Genomic DNA, 18,629 nt, shown 5'->3' on the forward strand with positions numbered 1-18,629 from the left:
CACACACACTCACACACACAGACACACATAGAAACATATGCACACACGCGCACACACACACACACACACACACACACACACACAAACACAAACACAAACACACACTTCAGATGGACAATTGCATGTGAGTGTGTAAGGGAAAATTACCTGTGCCGTCTGAGCCTATGAAGATCATCAGTGTAAGTGTGTGTGTGTGTCCGTGTGTGTGTGTGTGTGTGTGTCTATGTGCGTTTCTGTGTGTGTGGCAGGTCAGCATGAGCTCAGTGTGTGTGGGCCGCTTCACGAGGATGCTGTACTGCTCTCAGTGCCGAGGTCTGTCCGCTCTGAAGCCCTGCAGCAGATACTGTCTGACCGTGATGAAGGCCTGCCTGCCCGACCTGGAGCCGGAGTGGAGCCGCTACATCGGTAAGAGCTCACACACACACCTGGCACACACACCTGTTGCAGCACACCTTACACACACACACACCTGTCGCAGCACACCTGTTGCAGCACACCTGGCACAAACACCTGTCGCAGCACACCTGACAAACATTCACCTGTTGCAGCACACCTGTTGCAGCACAACTGACACACACACCTGTTGCAGCACACCTGACACACACACACACCTGACGCACACACACCTGTTGCAGCACACCTGTTGCAGCACACCTGACACACACATTCACCTGTCGCAGCACACCTGTTGCAGCACACCTGACACACACATACACCTGTTGCAGCACAACTGACACACACACCTGTTGCAGCACACCTGTCACATACACACCTGTCGCAGCACACCTGACACACACACACACACACCTGTTGCAGCACACCTGACACACACACACACACACACCTGACACACACACACCTGTCGCAGCACACCTGACACACACACACACCTGTTGCAGCACACCTGACACACACACACCTGTCGCAGCACACCTGACACACACACCTCTTGCAGCACACCTGGTACAAACACCTGTCGCAGCACACCTGACACACACACCTGTCGCAATACAGCTGACACACACACACCTGTCGCAACACACCTGTTGCAGCACACCTGACACACGCAAACCTGTCGCAGCACACCTGATGCACACTCACCTGTCGCAGCTCACCTGTCACATCACACCTGTTGCAGCACACCTGGCACAAACACCTGTCACAGCACACCTGACACACACACACCTGTTGCAGCACACCTGACCCTCACACACACACCTGTTGCAGCACACCTGACACACACACACACACACACACCTGACATACACACACCTGTTGCAGCATACCTGACACACACACGTGTCGCAGCTCACCTGACACACACACACCTGTCACACACACACCTGTTGCAGCACACCTGACACACACACCTGTCACAGCACACCTGACACACACCTGTCGCAGCACACCTGACACACACACACACACCTGTCGCAGCACACCTGACACACACACACACCTGTCGCAGCACACCTGACACACACACACACCTGTCGCAGCACACCTGACACACACACACACCTGTCGCAGCACACCTGACACACACACACCTGTTGCAGCACACCTGACACACACACACCTGTCGCAGCACACCTGACGGGGAATCTGCTCAGGGGATTGTTTGGGTTGTGAGGCGGTTTTATGTTGGGGGGCGGGGTTATGGAGGATTGTTTGGGTTATGGGGCGGTTTTATGTTTGGGGGGCGGGGTTATGGGGAATTGTTTGAGTTATGGGGAGGTTTTATGTTTGGGGGGCGGGGTTATGGGGAAGTGTTTGGGTTATGGGGCGGTTTTATGTTTGGGGGCGGGGTTATGGGGAATTGTTTGGGTTATGGGGCTGTTTTATGTTGGGGGCGGGGTTATGGAGGATTGTTTGGGTTATGGGGCGGTTTTATGTTAGGGGAGGTGGGGTTATGGAGGAATGTTTGGGTTATGGGGTGGGGTTATGTTAGGGAAGGTGGGGTTATGGGGAATTGTTTGGGTTATGGGGCGGTTTTATGTTGGGGCGGGGTTATGGAGGATTGTTTGGGTTATGGGGCGGTGTTATGTTAGGGGAGGCGGAGTTATGGAGGATTGTTTGGGTTATGGGGCGGTTTTATGTTAGGGGGGTGGGGTTATGGGGGATTATTTGGGTTATGGGGCAGTTTTATGTTGGGGCGGGATTATGGAGGATTGTTTAGGTTATGGGGCGGTGTTATGTTAGTGGAGGCGGGGTTATGGAGGATTGTTTGGGTTATGGGGCGGGGTTATGTTAGGGGAGGCAGGGTTATGGGGGATTATTTGGGTTATGGGGCGGTTTTATGTTGGGGGCGGGGTTATGGAGGATTTTTTGGGTTATGGGGCGGTTTTATGTTGGGGCGGGGTTATGGAGGATTGTTTGGGTTATGGGGCGGTTTTATATTGGGGGCAGGGTTATGGAGGATTGTTTGGGTTATGGGGCGGTGTTATGTTAGGGGAGGCGGGGTTATGGAGGAATGTTTGGGTTATGGGGTGGGGTTATGTTAGGGGGGCGGGGTTATGGAGGATTGTTTGGGTTATGGGGCGGTTTTATGTTGGGGGCAGGGTTATGGAGGATTCTTTGGGTTATGGGGCGGTGTTATGTTAGGGGAGGCGGGGTTATGGGGAATTGTTTGGGTTATGGGGCGGGGTTATGTTAGGGAAGGTGGGGTTATGGGGAATTGTTTGGGTTATGGGGCGGTTTTATGTTGGGGGCGGGGTTATGGAGGATTGTTTGGGTTATGGGGCGGTGTTATGTTAGGGGAGGCGGGGTTATGGAGGATTGTTTGGGTTATGGGGCGGGGTTATGATAGGGGAGGCGGGGTTATGGGGCGGTTTTATGTTAGGGGAGGTGGGGTTATTGGGAATTGTCTGGGTTATGGGGTGGGGTTATGTTAGGGGGTGGAGTTATGAAGGAATGTTTGGGTTATGGGGCGGTTTTATGTTGGGGCGGGGTTATGGAAAATTGTTTGGGTTATGGGGCGGGGTTATGTTAGGGGAGGCGGAGTTATGAAGGAATGTTTGGGTTATGGGGTCGGGTTATGTTAGGGGGGGCGGGGGTTATGGAGGATTGTTTGGGTTATGGGGTGGGGTTATGTTAGGGGAGGCGGGGTTATGGAGGAATGTTTGGCTTATGAGGCGGGGTAATGTTGGGGGTGGGGTTATGGAGGATTGTTTGGGTTATGGGGCGGGGTTATGTTAGGGGAGGTGGGGTTATGGAGGAATGTTTGGCTTATGAGGCGGGGTTATGTTAGGGGAGGTGGGGTTATGGAGGAATTGTTTGGGTTATGGGGCGGGGTTATGTTAGGGGGGACGGGGTTATGGAGGAATTGTTTGGCTTATGAGGCGGGGTTATGTTAGGGGAGGTGGGGTTATGGAGGAATTGTTTGGGTTATGGGGCGGGGTTATGTTAGGGGGGACGGGGTTATGGAGGAATTGTTTGGGTTATGGGGCGGGGTTATGTTAGGGGGGACGGGGTTATGGAGGAATTGTTTGGGTTATGGGGCGGGGTTATGTTAGGGGGTGGGGTTATGGGGAATCGTTTGGGTTATGGGGTGGGGTTATGTTAGGGGGGTGGGGTTATTGGGAATTGTTTGGGTTATGGGGCGGGGTTATGTTAGGGGGGGTGGGGTTATGGAGGATTGTTTGGGTTATGGGGTGGGGTTATGTTAGGGGAGGTTTGGTTATGGGGAATTGATTGGGTTATGGGGCGGGGTTATGGGGAATTGTTTGGGTTATGGGGCGGGGTTATGTTAGGGGGGGTGGGGTTATGGAGGATTGTTTGGGTTATGGGGTGGGGTTATGCGGAATTGTTTTGGTTATGGGGCAGGGTTATGTTAGGGGGGGTGGGGTTATGGAGGATTGTTTGGGTTATGGGGTGGGGTTATGGGGAATTGATTGGGTTATGGGGCGGGGTTATGGGGAATTGTTTGGGTTATGGGGTGGGGTTATGGGGAATTGTTTGGGTTATGGGGTGGGGTTATGTTAGGGGGGACGGGGTTATGGGGAATTGTTTGGGTTATGGGGCGGGGTTATGTTCGGGGGATGGGGTTATGGAGTATTGTTTGGGTTATGGGGTGGGGTTATGGGGATTTGTTTGGGTTATGGGGTGGGGTTATGTTAGGGTGGGTGGGGTTATGGAGGATTGTTTGGGTTATGGGGTGGGGTTATGGGGAATTGATTGGGTTATGGGGCGGGGTTATGGGGAATTGTTTGGGTTATGGGGTGGGGTTATGTTGGGGGGTGGGGTTATGGGGAATTGTTTGGGTTATGGGGTGGGGTTATGTTAGGGGGGACGGGGTTATGGGGAATTGTTTGGGTTATGGGGCGGGGTTATGTTCGGGGGATGGGGTTATGGAGTATTGTTTGGGTTATGGGGTGGGGTTATGGGGATTTGTTTGGGTTATGGGGTGGGGTTATGTTAGGGTGGGTGGGGTTATGGGGAATTGTTTGGGTTATGGGGTGGGGTTATGTTAGGGGGGACGGGGTTATGGGGAATTGTTTGGGTTATGGGGCGGGGTTATGTTCGGGGGGTGGGGTTATGGAGGATTGTTTGGGTTATGGGGTGGGGTTATGTTCGGGGGGTGGGGTTATGGAGGATTGTTTGGGTTATGGGGTGGGGTTATGTTCGGGGGGTGGGGTTATGGAGGATTGTTTGGGTTATGGGGTGGGGTTATGTTCGGGGGGTGGGGTTATGGAGGATTGTTTGGGTTATGGGGTGGGGTTATGTTCGGGGGGTGGGGTTATGGAGGATTGTTTGGGTTATGGGGTGGGGTTATGTTAGGGGAGGTGGGGTTATGGAGGAGTGTTTGGGTTATGAGGCATAAATTCAGCTTTTATCACAGGAATAAATCACACTTTACTATATATTCACGTAGAGAACAGATGCTTTACACTTGAGGAATATTTCACTGCTTTACTGGAGTTATGATCAGATTAATGAGCAGAAGATACTCATTCAGAAACATTGACAATGTTTTGAACAGTAGTGAATATTCTGCATGTTTTCTGCTGATGCACTAATGCAGACTCACCGTCTGATGGTGTTAAACACTGTGCTTGTGTCCTCCGTTCAAGACCTGTGGATTCAGGCGCAGCTGTTGGCTTTGAGACGGGCTTAAACTAACAGTAATGAGCCCTGAGCGAGGTCAAACGCTGAAGAACTCACAGCTGTGATCGCACTTCAGCACCAGCAGGACAGCATGGCATATAAATATGGCAGAGAGCGGCCGCTCTCAGACGGGGCAGTCAAATGTAAAAACAGAAATGGCTAATATGGTCATAATTCCTGGTTCTAGTAAGAACTTGAGCTGCTGCGTTTTGTTTGAGTTCGTTAGTAGTAGAGCATTACAATAATCTAGCGCTATATTAATAAAGGTTTGTTTATTAGGCGAGCAGGGCTACCACCCAGTAGAGCATTACATTAATCTAGCGCTTTATTAATAAAGGTTTGTTTATTAAGCGAGCAGGGCAACCGCCCAGTAGAGCATTACAATAATCTAGCGCTATATTAATAAAGGTTTGTTTATTAAACCAGCAGGGCAACCACCCAGTAGAGCATTACAATAATCTAGCGCTATATTAATAAAGGTTTGTTTATTAAGCGAGTAGGGCAACCACCCAGTAGAGCATTACAATAATCTAGCGCTATATTAATAAAGGTTTGTTTATTAAACCAGCAGGGCAACCGCCCAGTAGAGCATTACAATAATCTAGCGCTTTATTAATAAAGGTTTGTTTATTAAGCGAGTAGGGCAACCACCCAGTAGAGCGTTACAATAATCTAGCGCTATATTAATAAAGGTTTGTTTATTAAGCGAGTAGGGCAACCACCCAGTAGAGCGTTACAATAATCTAGCGCTATATTAATAAAGGTTTGTTTATTAAGCGAGTAGGGCAACCACCCAGTAGAGCGTTACAATAATCTAGTGCTATATTAATAAAGGTTTGTTTATTAAGCCAGCAGGGCAACCGCCCAGTAGAGCATTACAATAATCTAGCGCTATATTAATAAAGGTTTGTTTATTAAACCAGCAGGGCAACCACCCAGTAGAGCATTACAATAATCTAGCGCTATATTAATAAAGGTTTGTTTATTAAGCGAGCAGGGCAACCGCCCAGTAGAGCATTACAATAATCTAGCGCTATATTAATAAAGGTTTGTTTATTAAGCGAGCAGGGCAACCGCCCAGTAGAGCATTACAATAATCTAGCGCTATATTAATAAAGGTTTGTTTATTAAGCGAGCAGGGCAACCGCCCAGTAGAGCATTACAATAATCTCATCCACAACTCCCACAGTAAAAATCAGAGCCGCTGATATAATATTCCCGCGGCTCCCACTGTGGCATAAACCTGCTCAGTTTCCATTCCAAACATCACAGAAAACAACACAGAGACGAGTCTTCCTTCGTTCCCTGCATGGAATAGCCAACATTTCCTGAACATCTTTTCTGACACGTTTTGACTCATTTGAACACATTCCTGGAGCTTAAGTTCCTGTGAAGGTGATGCGGAATGTTTCCTGTCCCATTGGAGCCGTGTCGTCTGGCCAGTGTGTTATTAAACCCAGCGATGCCAGCTCTCTCTGCGGCATCTGCAGCCCACGCCACGGGAAATCATGTTGACATGACAGAAATGTTTTCCTCTATCATATTTGTGGACGGATCTGTTGCCACGCCTGCTTCAGCGGACTGTGGACGTATCAGAGGCATTATGTGCGTCCATCCACAGAACACAATCCGCTTACTGGAAAAGTATCTTCATGGTTGAGTAAAAAACGTCAAAAAAGTAATAATAATAATAAAAATATATTATAATAAATAAATATCAGATAATAAAGCCTATTTTACAGATGAATTTTGCATTTTTTTAATTTATTCTTTTTTAGAAATATTTTTTTGCCTAAAAAGAAAATAAAGATTGTAATGCTCTACTTGGTGTTTGCCCGGCTCGCTTAATAAACAAACTCAAGCTGGTCCAAAACCAGTTAAAAGCGCTATAAAAGTGAGTGTGTGTGTGTGTGTGTTCATGAGCTCATGGCTAGATTATTGTAATGCTCTACTGGGTGGTTGCCCTGCTGGCTTAATAAAATATATTTGAACAGATGTCTTCTTGCTTTGTTTCAAATTCCTTGATTCGAAGATTAAAAATCCACCTAAATTGGCCAGATGGAGTTGTGTCTATGAGAGTGGCTGGAAGCCCCGTCTGAGAGCTATTTTTAGACGATGCTCTTCTGCGGGTCTCAGTCTCTCTCCTTCTCCGCTGTTTTGACAGATGCCATGCTGCTGCTGACAGAGAGACTGGAGGGGCCGTTCAACATGGAGTCGGTCATGGAGCCCATCGACGTGAAGATATCTGAAGCCATCATGAACATGCAGGAGAACAGCATGCAGCTCTCCTATCAGGTCCGTCCAGAATCACGAGCCTAGCATTTAGCCATCTGCATGCAGGTCCAAACCCCAACCCTGTCATCCGCTTCCAGTCTTATTTTTAACAACATATTTGCGGACGGTCAGAAATTTGTAGTTGTGTGTTGAGGCAGTGAAGCGTCTCCGCCACTAATCACAGTTTCTGGAGCAGAAGTTGGTTAGCTGGCAGCAGACGCTCGGCCTTCAGTTTCGTGGAAGAGTTAAAGGTGATGTGTGCAGTTTTCCGGATGTTAAAGTGCTTTCTCTCAGTTGGAAGCGCCCGCAGATTGTTGGTGCAGCACTTTAGGCCAGTAAACTGTGAGTGAAACACACACTCATGAGAAACATTAAAGCGTTAGTTCAGCCAGAAATGTAAACTCTGTCATTAATTCCTCCTGTGGTTGGCCAGCCGTCAGACCTCCGCTCATCTTCACACACAGATGAAGATATTAGTGTTGAAATCCGATGGCTCAGAAAGGCCTTCATTGACACCAATGTCATTTCCTCTCTCAAGACCCATAAAGGCACTAAAGACGTCGCTACAAAGCCCATCTCACTACAGCGGCTCTACAATCATTGATGAAGAGGCCAGAATAGAGTTAGTGCGCAAAAACACTAAATAACGACTTATATAGTGATGGCCGATTTCAGAACAAAGCTTCGAACCGTTATGAGTCAGTGAATCGATTCATGATTCGGATCGCGAGTCAAACTGCTGAAATCACGAGACTTTGGCGAATCATGAAATCGGCCATCACTATATAAGTCGTTATTTAGTTTTTTGCTGATTGTAGAGCCGCTGTAGTGAGATGGGCTTTGTAACGACGTCTTTAGTGCCTTTATGGGTCTTGAGAGAGGAAATGACATTGGTGTCAATGAAGGCCTTTCTGAGCCATCGGATTTCAACACTAATATCTTCATCTGTGTGTGAAGATGAGCGGAGGTCTGACGGCTGGCCAACCACAGGAGGAATTAATCACACAATTTACATTTCTGGCTGAACTAACGCTTTAAGCAGAAGGTCTGAGTTCTGTTCATCATGTTCTCCTCAATGCCTGTGGTTTCGCCTCTGAATAACATGTGGTCAGGAATGAAGCTAACTTTAGGCAGGAGAAATCCTGCTAACTTGGTCGTGACCATTTTGTTTTCATTCGTCATTTTATTTTGGAGTGAGAGCAGCGTTCCTCCACGCGGGTCAGTGTGTGCTGATCGTCCTCTGCGTGTAATTGCAGGTTTTCCAAGGTTGTGGTCAGCCGGAGCCTTCAGGAATGAGCCGATCCGCCCGAGCCGTCCCTGACACATTCAGCTTCAGCCCATATAGCCCTGAGGAGCTTCCCACTGCAGCCGGCTCTAGACTGGACCGCCTGGTGAGACACACACACACACACACACACACACGCACACACACACACACACTGTTGAAGTGTATGGATATTAACATAAAGGGGTGTAAAACGCAGCAGGCAGTCAGTCAGAACTGAATTAGGTTCTTAATTTAAGAGATACACGCAGCGGAAGGTAGATGAGTTCTTTACTGAAGAAACTTAGGCATACATGTGTGGTTCTGTAAAATATTGAACAGGAAAACCAACTTAAATAAATATGAATACATATATACAGTGGGGAAAATGTTGCAAGTTCTCCCACTTAGAAATCATGGAGGGTCTGAAATTGTCATCGTAGGTGCATGGCCACTGTGAGAGAAAATCTAAAAAGAAATCCAGAAATCACAATGTATGATTTTTTTAACTATTTATTTGTATGATACAGCTGCAAATAAGTATTTGAACACCTGAGAACAACAATGGTCCAGTAGCCTTTGTTTGCATTTCCAGAGGTCAAGCGTTTGCTGTAGTTCTTCAGCAGGTTTGCGCTGCAGGAGGGATTATGGCCCACTCCTCCACACAGATCTTCTCTAGATCCGTCAGGTTTCTGGCCTGTCGCTGAGAAACACTGAGTTTGAGCTCCTCCAAAGATCCTCTATCGGGTTTAGGTCAGGAGATCGGCTAGGCCACGCCAGAACCTTGATATGCTTCTGACAGAGCCACTCCTTGGTTATCCTGGCTGTGCTTCGGGTCATTGTTATGCTGGAAGACCCAGCCTCGACCCATCTTCAATGCTCTAACTGAGGGAAGGTTGTTCCCCAAAATCTGGCAATACTGGCCCCGGTCCTCCTCTCCTTAATACAGTGCAGTCGCCCTGTCCCATGTGCAGAATAACACCCCCACAGCATGATGCTGCCACCCCCATGCTTCACAGTAGGGATGGTGTTCTTGGGATGGTACTCATCATTTTTCTTCCTCCAAACACGTTTAGTGGAATTAGGACCAAAAAGTTCTATTTTGGTCTCCTCTGACCACATGACTTTCTCCCATGACTCCTCTGGATCATCCAAATGGCCATTGGCAAACTTAAGACGGGCCTGGACGTGTGCTGGTTTAAGCAGCGTAACCTTCAGTGCCATGCATGATTTCAAACCAGGACGTCTTAGTGTATTACCAACAGTAACCTTGGAAACGGTGGTCCCAGCTCTTCTCAGGTCATTGGCCAGCTCCTCCGTGTAGTTCTGGGCAGATTTCTCTCCTTAGGATCATTGAGACCCACGAGGTGAGATCTGGCATGGAGCCCCAGTCTGAGGGAGACTGACAGTCATGTTTAGCTTCTTCCGTTTTCTAATGATTGCTCCAGCAGTGGACCTTTTTTCACCGAGCTGCTTGGCCATTTCCCCGGAGCCCTCTCCAGCCTTGTGGAGGTGTGTGATTGTGTCTCTCGTGTCTTTGGACAGCTTTTTGGTCTTGGCCATGTTAGTAGTTGGACTCTTGCTGATTGTATGGGGTGGACAGGTGTCTTTATCAGCTAACGGCCTCAAACAGGAGCATCTAATGGAGGATAATAAATGGAGTGGAGGTGGAGTAGCTGATTACTGCGCATTTTAATAATGTTACAAAAGATTCTATTTCAAATATACAGTCTTGTTCAAAATAATAGCAGTACAATGTGACTAACCAGAATAATCAAGGTTTTTAGTATATTTTTTATTGCTACGTGGCAAACAAGTTACCAGTAGGTTCAGTAGATTGTCAGAAAACAAACAAGACCCAGCATTCATGATATGCACGCTCTTAAGGCTGTGCAATTGGGCAATTAGTTGAAAGGGGTGTGTTCAGAAAAATAGCAGTGTCTACCTTTGACTGTACAAACTCAAAACTATTTTGTACAAACATTTTTTTTTTCTGGGATTTAGCAATCCTGTGAATCACTAATATTTAGTTGTATGACCACCGTTTTTTAAAACTGCTTGACATCTGTGTGGCATGGAGTCAACCAACTTGTGGCACCTCTCAGCTGTTATTCCACTCCATGATTCTTTAACAACATTCCACAATTCATTCACATTTCTTGGTTTTGCTTCAGAAACAGCATTTTTGATATCACCCCACAAGTTCTCAATTGGATTAAGGTCTGGAGATTGGGCTGGCCACCATGGAACCAAGACTTGGCCCGTTTACTAGTGTGTTTTGGGTCATTGTCTTGTTGAAACAACCGTTTCAAGGGCATGTCCTCTTCAGCATAGGGCAACATGACCTCTTCAAGTATTTTAACATATGCAAACTGATCCATGATCCCTGGTATGCGATAAATAGGCCCAACACCATAGCAGGAGAAACATGCCCATATCATGATGCTTGCACCTCCATGCTTCACTGTCTTCACTGTGTACTGTGGCTTGAATTCAGAGTTTGGGGGTAGTCTCACAAACTGCCTGTGGCCCTTGGACCCAAAAATAACAATTTTACTCTCATCAGTCCACAAAATGTTCCTCCATTTCTCTTTAGTCCAGTTGATGTGTTCTTTGGCAAATTGTAACCTCTTCTGCACATGCCTTTTTTTTAACAGAGGGACTTTGCGGGGGATTCTTGAAAATAGATTAGCTTCACACAGACGTCTTCTAACTGTCACAGTACTTACAGGTAACTCCAGACTGTCTTTGATCATCCTGGAGGTGATCATTGGCTGAGCCTTTGCCATTCTGGTTATTCTTCTATCCATTTTGATGGTTGTCTTCCGTTTTCTTCCACGTCTCTCTGGTTTTGCTCTCCATTTTAAGGCATTGGAGATCATTTTAGCTGAACAGCCTATCATTTTTTGCACCTCTTTATAGGTTTTCCCCTCTCTAATCAACTTTTTAATCAAAGTACGCTGTTCTTCTGAACAATGTCTTGAACGACCCATTTTCCTCAGCTTTCAAATGCATGTTCAACAAGTGTTGGCTTCATCCTTAAATAGGGGCCACCTGATTCACACCTGTTTCTTCACAAAATTGATGACCTCAGTGATTGAATGCCACACTGCTATTTTTTTGAACACACCCCTTTCAACTAATTCAACTAATTGCCCAATTGCACAGCCTTAAGAGCGTGCATATCATGAATGCTGGGTCTCATTTGTTTTCTGAGAATCTACTGAACCTACTGGTAACTTGTTTGCCACTTAGCAATAAAAAATATACTAAAAACCTTGATTATTCTGGTTAGTCACATTGTACTGCTATTATTTTGAACAAGACTGTATAACTTTCTATGCGTCAGAGAATACAAAATAATGTAAATATGGGAAAGTTTTCACAAAAACTTTTGGTGCTTTCTGCGGGGTCAGTGGTCAGCATGGGCGAGGTCAGGGTTCAGCATGGGCACCCTGACTGGTCAGAGGCTATGCCGCCCCATACGCCTCAAACTGAGATGCACTGTGTATTCTGACAGCTTTCTATCAGAATCAGCATTAACTTCTGGAGCATTACATTATTATCACAGTATTATTTGTAGTATTACAGTATTATTTGTATCATCACAGTATTATTACAGTATTTGTATTAGTGTTATTTGTAGTATTACAGTATTTGTAGTATTTCAGTAGTATTTCAGTACTATTTGCAGTATTACAGTATTATTTGTAGTATTACAGTATTATTTGTAGTATTACAGTATTATTTGTAGTATTACAGTATTATTTGTAGTATTTCAGTATTATTTGTAGTATTACAGTACTTTTTGCAGTATTATTTGTAGTATTACAGTATTATTTGTAGTATTACAGTACTTTTTGCAGTATTATTTGTATTATCACAGTATTATTACAGTATTTGTATTTGTGTTATTTGTAGTATTACAGTATTATTTGTAGTATGTCAGTATTATTACAGTATTATTTGTAGTATTACAGTATTATTACGGTATTATTTGTAGTATTACAGTATTATTTGTAGTATTTCAGTAGTATTACAGTTTTATTTGCAGTATTACAGTACTATTTGCAGTATTACAGTATTATTTGTAGTATTACAGTATTATTTGTAGTATTTCAGTACTATTTGCAGTATGTCAGTATTATTACAGTATTATTTGTAGTATTACAGTATTATTACAGTATTATTTGTAGTATTACAGTATTATTACGGTATTATTTGTAGTATTACAGTATTATTTGTAGTATTACAGTATTATTACAGTATTATTTGTAGTATGTCAGTATTATTACAGTATTATTTGTAGTATGTCAGTATTATTTGTAGTATTTCAGTAGTATTTCAGTAGTATTACAGTTTTATTTGCAGTATTACAGTACTATTTGCAGTATTACAGTAGTATTTGCAGTATGTCAGTATTATTACAGTATTATTTGTAGTATTACAGTATTATTACGGTATTATTTGTAGTATTACAGTATTATTTGTAGTATTACAGTATTATTTGTAGTATTTCAGTAGTATTTCAGTACTATTTGCAGTATTACAGTATTATTTGTAGTATTACAGTATTATTTGTAGCATTACAGTATTATTTGTAGTATTTCAGTAGTATTACAGTACTTTTTGCAGTATTATTTGTATTATCACAGTATTATTACAGTATTTGTATTTGTGTTATTTGTAGTATTACAGTATTATTTGTAGTATGTCAGTATTATTACAGTATTATTTGTAGTATTACAGTATTATTACGGTATTATTTGTAGTATTACAGTATTATTTGTAGTATTTCAGTAGTATTACAGTTTTATTTGCAGTATTACAGTACTATTTGCAGTATTACAGTATTATTTGTAGTATTACAGTATTATTTGTAGTATTTCAGTACTATTTGCAGTATGTCAGTATTATTACAGTATTATTTGTAGTATTACAGTATTATTACAGTATTATTTGTAGTATTACAGTATTATTACGGTATTATTTGTAGTATTACAGTATTATTTGTAGTATTACAGTATTATTACAGTATTATTTGTAGTATGTCAGTATTATTACAGTATTATTTGTAGTATGTCAGTATTATTTGTAGTATTTCAGTAGTATTTCAGTAGTATTACAGTTTTATTTGCAGTATTACAGTACTATTTGCAGTATTACAGTAGTATTTGCAGTATGTCAGTATTATTACAGTATTATTTGTAGTATTACAGTATTATTACGGTATTATTTGTAGTATTACAGTATTATTTGTAGTATTTCAGTACTATTTGCAGTATGTCAGTATTATTACAGTATTATTTGTAGTATTACAGTATTATTACAGTATTATTTGTAGTATTACAGTATTATTACGGTATTATTTGTAGTATTACAGTATTATTTGTAGTATTACAGTATTATTACAGTATTATTTGTAGTATGTCAGTATTATTACAGTATTATTTGTAGTATGTCAGTATTATTTGTAGTATTTCAGTAGTATTTCAGTAGTATTACAGTTTTATTTGCAGTATTACAGTACTATTTGCAGTGTTACAGTATTATTTGTAGTATGTCAGTATTATTACAGTATTATTTGTAGTATTACAGTATTATTTGTAGTATTACAGTATTATTACAGTATTATTTGTAGTATTACAGTATTATCACAGTATTATTTGTAGTATGTCAGTATTATTTGTAGTATTTCAGTAGTATTTCAGTAGTATTACAGTTTTATTTGCAGTATTACAGTACTATTTGCAGTGTTACAGTATTATTTGTAGTATTACAGTATTATTTGTAGTATTTCAGTAGTATTTCAGTAGTATTACAGTTTTATTTGCAGTATTACAGTACTATTTGCAGTATTACAGTTTTATTTGTAGTATTACAGTATTATTACAGTATTATTTGCAGTATGTCAGTATTATTACAGTATTATTTGTAGTATTACAGTATTATTACGGTATTATTTGTAGTATTACAGTATTATTTGTAGTATTACAGTATTATTACAGTATTATTTGTAGTATGTCAGTATTATTACAGTATTATTTGTAGTATTACAGTATTATTACAGTATTATTTGTAGTATGTCAGTATTATTAAAGTATTATTTGTAGTATTACAGTATTATTTTTAGTATTACAGTATTATTACAGTATTATTTGTAGTATTTCAGTATTATTACAGTATTATTTGTAGTATTACAGTATTATTTGTAGTATTACAGTATTATTACAGTATTATTTGTAGTATTACAGTATTATTACAGTATTATTTGTAGTATGTCAGTATTATTACAGTATTATTTGTAGTATTACAGTATTATTTGTAGTATTACAGTATTATTACAGTATTATTTGTAGTATTACAGTATTATCACAGTATTATTTGTAGTATGTCAGTATTATTACAGTATTATTTGTAGTATTATCACAGTATTATTTGTAGTATTACAGTATTATTACAGTATTATTTGTAGTATTACAGTATTATCACAGTATTATTTGTAGTATTTCAGTATTATTACAGTATTATTTGTAGTATTACAGTATTATTTGTAGTATTACAGTATTATTACAGTATTATTTGTAGTATTACAGTATTATTACAGTATTATTTGTAGTATGTCAGTATTATTACAGTATTATTTGTAGTATTATCACAGTATTATTTGTAGTATTACAGTATTATTACAGTATTATTTGTAGTATTACAGTATTATCACAGTATTATTTGTAGTATTTCAGTAGTATTACAGTACTATTTGTAGTATTGCAGTATTATTTGTAGTATTACAGTATTATTACAGTATTATTTGTTGTATGTCAGTATTATTACAGTATTATTTGTAGTAATACAGTATTATTACGGTATTATTTGTAGTATTTCAGTACTATTTGCAGTATGTCAGTATTATTACAGTATTATTTGTAGTATTACAGTATTATTACGGTATTATTTGTAGTATTACAGTATTATTTGTAGTATTACAGTATTATTACAGTATTATTTGTAGTATGTCAGTATTATTAAAGTATTATTTGTAGTATTACAGTATTATTTGTAGTATTACAGTATTATTACAGTATTATTTGTAGTATTTCAGTATTATTACAGTATTATTTGTAGTATTTCAGTATTATTACAGTATTATTTGTAGTATTACAGTATTATTACAGTATTATTTGTAGTATTTCAGTATTATCACAGTATTATTTGTAGTATTTCAGTATTATTACAGTATTATTTGTAGTATTACAGTATTATCACAGTATTATTTGTAGTATTTCAGTATTATTTGTAGTATTACAGTATTATTACAGTATTATTTGTAGTATTACAGTATTATCACAGTATTATTTGTAGTATTTCAGTATTATCACAGTATTATTTGTAGTATTTCAGTATTATTTGTAGTATTACAGTATTATTACAGTATTATTTGTAGTATTACAGTATTATCACAGTATTATTTGTAGTATTTCAGTATTATTACAGTATTATTTGTAGTATTACAGTATTATCACAGTATTATTTGTAGTATTTCAGTAGTATTACAGTACTATTTGCAGTATTACAGTATTATTTGTATTATTACAGTATTATTTGTTGTATGTCAGTATTATTACAGTATTATTTGTATTATTACAGTATTGTTTGTAGTATTACAGTATTATTACAGTATTATTTGTTGTATGTCAGTATTATTACAGTATTATTTGTATTATTACAGTATTGTTTGTAGTATTACAGTATTATTTGTCCCATGGATCACAGAATTAAGGTGTTGATCTTTTGTTTCTATCCTGTTTTTCTTCACTGGAGCTGAATAAATCATACATGAGCATAATTATCCCTCCCAGGCCGCACAACATAAACCTGACGAGGTTAGATTACTTTAGATTGAGTTTATTTAAAGGCGTGTTCTGTGTTTGCTGATTACAGCCTGACAAACATTTATCAAACATTGATCCAGAGCAGAAATATAACCTTCTCTACAGTTCTTCAGTTCGGCCTAAAGATCCGCTTCTGAAGCGCTGTGTGTGTGTGTGTGTGTGTGTGTGTGTGTGTGTGTGTGTGTGTGTGTGTGTGTGTGTGTGTGTGTGTGTGTGTGTATTTCAGTTCGTATGAATAAATATTTATCTTTGTCAGAATGGCTGTCAGTGGAGAAAGATGTGCTTTTGCCTCAGATGGCTGTAGTTATACATGATATCTTTCAGGATATAGAATCTTTTTCATTTAAAGTCACTTTTAATGAGTTTAATGCAGCCGTGATGAATAGAATTATTCAGTGTGTTTTGTCATGTTCAGTATTCAATATGAAAAACTTCTATATTTTATGCATCTTATACTCAGTCACATGACGTCATACAGAGCCAATGAAAGCCGTCAGTGAGTTAAAGATGATCCTTCATTATATCATAATCCTCCTTCTAAAGCAGCTGGACATATTAATTATTATATATTTAGCTGTGTTTATTTAATTCCTTGCAACTTGCAGGGTCAGGGTCTGCAGAGAATGGTAATATTAATTTAGAAAAAAATAAAAGCATTTTTACATTATCCGTCCTCCCTCATTATTATGAGGAGCGTTCCTTATTCCTGGCCTGGAGGATGAGCAGCTGCTCCCTCTAGTGCTGACAGTGGAGACTCACACACACACACACACACACACACACACACACACACACACACACACACACACACACACACACACACACACACACACACACACACACACACACACACACACACACACACACACACACACACACACACTCACGCATGCACACACGCACACGCACACATACACACTCACTTTGTGTGCACTAAGGCTCTGGTCCTGATTGGAAAATTAATCTTAACTATTAATAAAACTATAAAAGTATCTCACTGATACTAGAATAATGTAATTTCAATCAATCAATCAACTTTATTTATATAGCGCTTTTACAATCACAATTGTGTCAAAGCAGCTTCACAGTGTCAAACAGGATAATATTGCGACAAAATTAGATTTGGCTGTACAGCCGTACTGGAGAAAACAGTGATGTTATCAGCTTATTTTAATTTATCATATAGCGACAATGTTGGCAGATCAGTATTATAGTTTATAGAATTAAATAAGACCTAATTCATATATTTTATTTGTATAATAAGTTGAATAACTTTAATCATATTTTTAGTGTCCCCAACTGAGCAAGCCAAGCCAAAGGCGACAGTGGCAAGGAACCAAAACTCCATCAGGGCGTGATGGAGAAAAATAAACCTTGGGAGAAACCAGACTCAGTCGGGGTGCCAGTTCTCCTCTGGCCTATTAACACACCGTGTAAGATTATTATTCTGGCAACCTTACAGGTCGGAAATCATATTAGATCGGATTATTCAAAATTTTCAGGGTATCACGGAAGAGACAGATTTATTTAGGATTGGGCGTCAATTACACAAGAGTATGAATACATGAAAGATCGGAATTATTGCGCCGAAGACGGGTTTTGAGCATGTCGTGCCGGTGAGGCAAATTCGGAGGAGACACCATTTGACACGGCTCAGCAGACACTCCAGGATGAGCTGGTCATGTCCAGGCAGGTCCACCATCCGATCCGGACAGGGCCCAGATCCGGGATAAACCTCGGGATAAACAGAGAGACTAACATTAGCGTAGATGTCACTCTTTTTATGATGTAACGAGTACATCAGGTGTTATGGGAAGTGTTCCCGGTTCCGGCTGACCTAGTTAATGCAGCCGAACAATCAGTCAATTGATCTGAATAATGAGAGTTAAAAATGTTCTGTGTGTATGCCATAGTAAAGAGATGTGTTTTTAGTCTAGATTTAAACTGACAGACTGTGTCTGCTTCCCGAACAATGCTAGGAAGACTATTCCAGAGTTTAGGAGCTAAATAGGAAAATGATCGGCCGCCTGCAGTTGATTTAGATATTCTAGGTATGATCAACTGGCCAGAGTTTTGAGACCGCAATCGACGTG

The 18,629-nt window shown here is 40.6% G+C and overlaps 1 protein-coding gene across 3 annotated transcripts in view; it reads left to right on the forward strand.

Moving 5' to 3' along the window:
* The window catches only part of gpc6b (glypican 6b), a 53,278-nt gene that overhangs the window by 21,548 nt on the left and 13,101 nt on the right, over nucleotides 1–18,629 (forward strand). For all 3 annotated transcript variants that reach the window (XM_067444726.1, XM_067444725.1, XM_067444727.1), the window contains exons 4-6: nucleotides 249–405; nucleotides 7,271–7,401; nucleotides 8,637–8,771. In XM_067444726.1, the coding sequence (XP_067300827.1) occupies nucleotides 249–405; nucleotides 7,271–7,401; nucleotides 8,637–8,771 (423 nt within the window). The remainder of the gene's footprint in view (nucleotides 1–248; nucleotides 406–7,270; nucleotides 7,402–8,636; nucleotides 8,772–18,629) is intronic.

The sequence above is a fragment of the Pseudorasbora parva genome, chromosome 5 (genome assembly GCF_024679245.1).
Source record: "Pseudorasbora parva isolate DD20220531a chromosome 5, ASM2467924v1, whole genome shotgun sequence".
In the NCBI taxonomy this organism is placed as follows: Eukaryota; Metazoa; Chordata; class Actinopteri; order Cypriniformes; family Gobionidae; genus Pseudorasbora; species Pseudorasbora parva.